The sequence below is a fragment of the Galeopterus variegatus genome, unplaced genomic scaffold, assembly GCF_000696425.1.
Source record: "Galeopterus variegatus unplaced genomic scaffold, G_variegatus-3.0.2 Scaffold3576, whole genome shotgun sequence".
Classification (NCBI taxonomy): domain Eukaryota; kingdom Metazoa; phylum Chordata; class Mammalia; order Dermoptera; family Cynocephalidae; genus Galeopterus; species Galeopterus variegatus.
Genome location: NW_007729687.1, coordinates 197965 through 200642, shown reverse-complemented (window position 1 = coordinate 200642; position 2678 = coordinate 197965). Strand labels below are relative to the sequence as shown.

Here is a 2678-nt window from a genome sequence, read left to right as displayed (position 1 = left end):
CTTAATGTTGTCCCATGGATCTGTAGTCTTTCTTCATTTTTAAAATTCATTTTTATTTTTCCTTTTTATGACAGGGTTGTTTCAAAACATTTGTCTTCAAGTTCAGAAATTCTTTCTACATTTTGTTCTAGCCTGTTGCTTAAGCTCTTGGTTGTATCTTTTATTTAATTCAATGAGTTCTTCAGTTCAAAGATTTCTGCTTGGATCTTTTTTATATTTATCTCTTTGTTGAATTTCTTCTCCAGATTCTGAATTATTTTTCTCATTTTTTTTTTTTTTGTGTGTTGTCTATCTGTATTTTCTTGTATCTCATTGAGTTTCCTTAAGACTATTATTTGGAAATCCTTTCAGGTATTCCATAGATTTTCTTTTGGGGGGAGTCTGGTAATGGAAAATTATTGTATTTCTTTGGGGGTGTCATGTTTCTTTGTATTTTTCATGTTTCATATATCCCTATCTTGATGTCTGGCCATCTGGTAGAACAGTCTCTTCTGATACTCTGGAGTATCTTTTGAAGGGAGAGACTCTTTCCTCTATATGTGTTTTATAATATCAGTTGGGTAGAGTGTTCTAGGTTTGGTTCTGCGTGAGTGCAGTAGTGTATTATCTGTTGATTTCTTTGATGGTATTCAACATTGGAGTTTTCTTTGAGTGCCTCTGTGGCCTAAGCACTAGGGCACTTTAGCAGCCCCTTGCTGGAGTGAGCAACTCTGGGCAGGCTCACTTGTGCCCCAGCCTGGATCCTGTACCCCTTATAGCAGCACTGGACTACTCTGCAGCTCCTCAGATTGAATGGGTGACCTTGGGTGTAATTTCTGGGGTTGCGGTCAGAACCTCATTGTCTCCCTCAAAGTCTACCATGTTGTTTTTCACACTTAAGGTGGACTTTTATCCTTCTCAAATCATTTTAATTCAGTGTTGGGCCACTTCCTTTCTTCCTCTCTCTTGTATGTGGTTTTATGAATTCTTTTATTCTCTGAAAAGGTTTAGGTCAGGAATTTGAGGTATAACTGCTACGTTCATTGTTTCCTTTTCTATTAATAGAAATTTAATAGGTAATTTGAAGTTTGTACTGTTATCTACTTTCTGTATATGTGGTTATATTGTTATGCTTGTTGGATGATGGGTGGACATATTCGGATCTAGGCTGATATAATTTTACTCAGGCTACCCAGAAGTCCACGTTTGCTCCCTTTTTAATAAGTCTAGTCAAAAAATAAAGACAAACAGAAGCTCCCTTGTCAGTTTTAGTTCATATTTCAATTTTTTTAAAAGGAAAGCTTAAGTTCTCAAATTGCAAATTTTCCTTTCTTGAAAAGGGGCTTGTATAATTACTTTTCCACAAGAGTGGTAGAAAAACTTTTAATATAGTATTTTTTGGAAAATGGACTTTCAGCTGAGAAATAATATTTGGAAACAAACAAACAAAGCCTCTTTTTTCTTAACAGAAATTGAAAAAATATATATCTTTTTAAAACTTTGTTTAGATTTAGGATATGTAGCCCCCTAGTGTTATCTATTTTATAGCNTTTTTTAGGCCTCACCATATATATCTCACTATGATTAAAACTTTCGTTTGTCATTTATAGGTATAATTGAATATTTTAACTGGGTAATTTATAATTTTTATTACTTGACTTCTATCTGTTTTATCTTCTAGCTAATTCAAGGTAGTGCTTGGTGGTGTGGAACAATCATTTTGAAATTTCTGACATCTAAAGTCTTAGGCGTTTCAGACCATGTAAGTACTTTGTAGTTAAAACATAATAAGTTTCTGTAAATATGTGACTGGGTGAAAGCTTTGTAACAATCTGTTCTTATCTCTTCATTTTACAGAGATTAAGTACCTTAAGTTCCCCAAGCTACTTACTGGCAGAGTCAGTAATAAAATTCTGCAGTTCAATGATATTTGCAACCTATTAAGAGAAAAGTGTATTAGTGAATTCTGACTTAGTCATCCAGGAAAAAAACCTAATAATTTAAGTAGTTATTTGTTCATATTTNATTCTGACTTAGTCATCCAGGAAAAAAACCTAATAATTTAAGTAGTTATTTGTTCATATTTCAGTTAAAATACAAATAACCATTTGTTTAAATTATGTTATACATTTTTCGCAGATGTTAATATAGAACAGTCTGTATTCAGCTTTGAAATATAGAGTTCTTAAAGTCTCAATATAGTTTTATTTATTTATAATTATGCACTAAAATTAAGATATGATTTGGTATTTTTAAGACTTTTGTTGATATAAAAAGAATGTTTTAATAAACTTTTCTGTCTTTTCATGTTCTAGAAAATAGGTGTAGAGCACTTATCTCTCATGTGGTATTTTTGTTTGCTGTAAGGCTAATGTCTCAAATAATGACCCTTCTTAAAGCATAAGTCCCTACTTAACTAATTTAGAGAACAGAAGACAATGCATGAATTTCCATGAGTGCATCATACAGTCATCTACTGTGAAATTTATCTTATCTGGTGCAATACAATTAGGGCCCTGTCCAGTGCTGAAATTGTGTTAACTTTAGCAAGAGATGATATTACTCTCTCTCTAAAAGGTCAAGTGCTATCACTACACAATAAAACATTCATACATGTTCATGTTAAATGAAATAGCTAAGTGTAAGCATTTATTTGAAATTTGTTGGTAGCTTTGCATAGTGGCTTATTGTTTTTATTC

The 2678-nt window shown here is 32.4% G+C and overlaps 1 protein-coding gene across 1 annotated transcript in view; it reads left to right on the top strand.

Annotated features, from left to right (window-relative positions):
* Window positions 1-1660: 1660 nt before the first annotated feature.
* Window positions 1661-2678, top strand: part of DPY19L2 (dpy-19-like 2 (C. elegans)) — a gene marked incomplete at its 5' end in the record, with an annotated part of 61161 nt that continues 60143 nt past the window's right edge. The window contains one exon of the mRNA XM_008585452.1: window positions 1661-1741. Coding sequence (XP_008583674.1) covers window positions 1661-1741 — 81 coding nt within the window. The remainder of the gene's footprint in view (window positions 1742-2678) is intronic.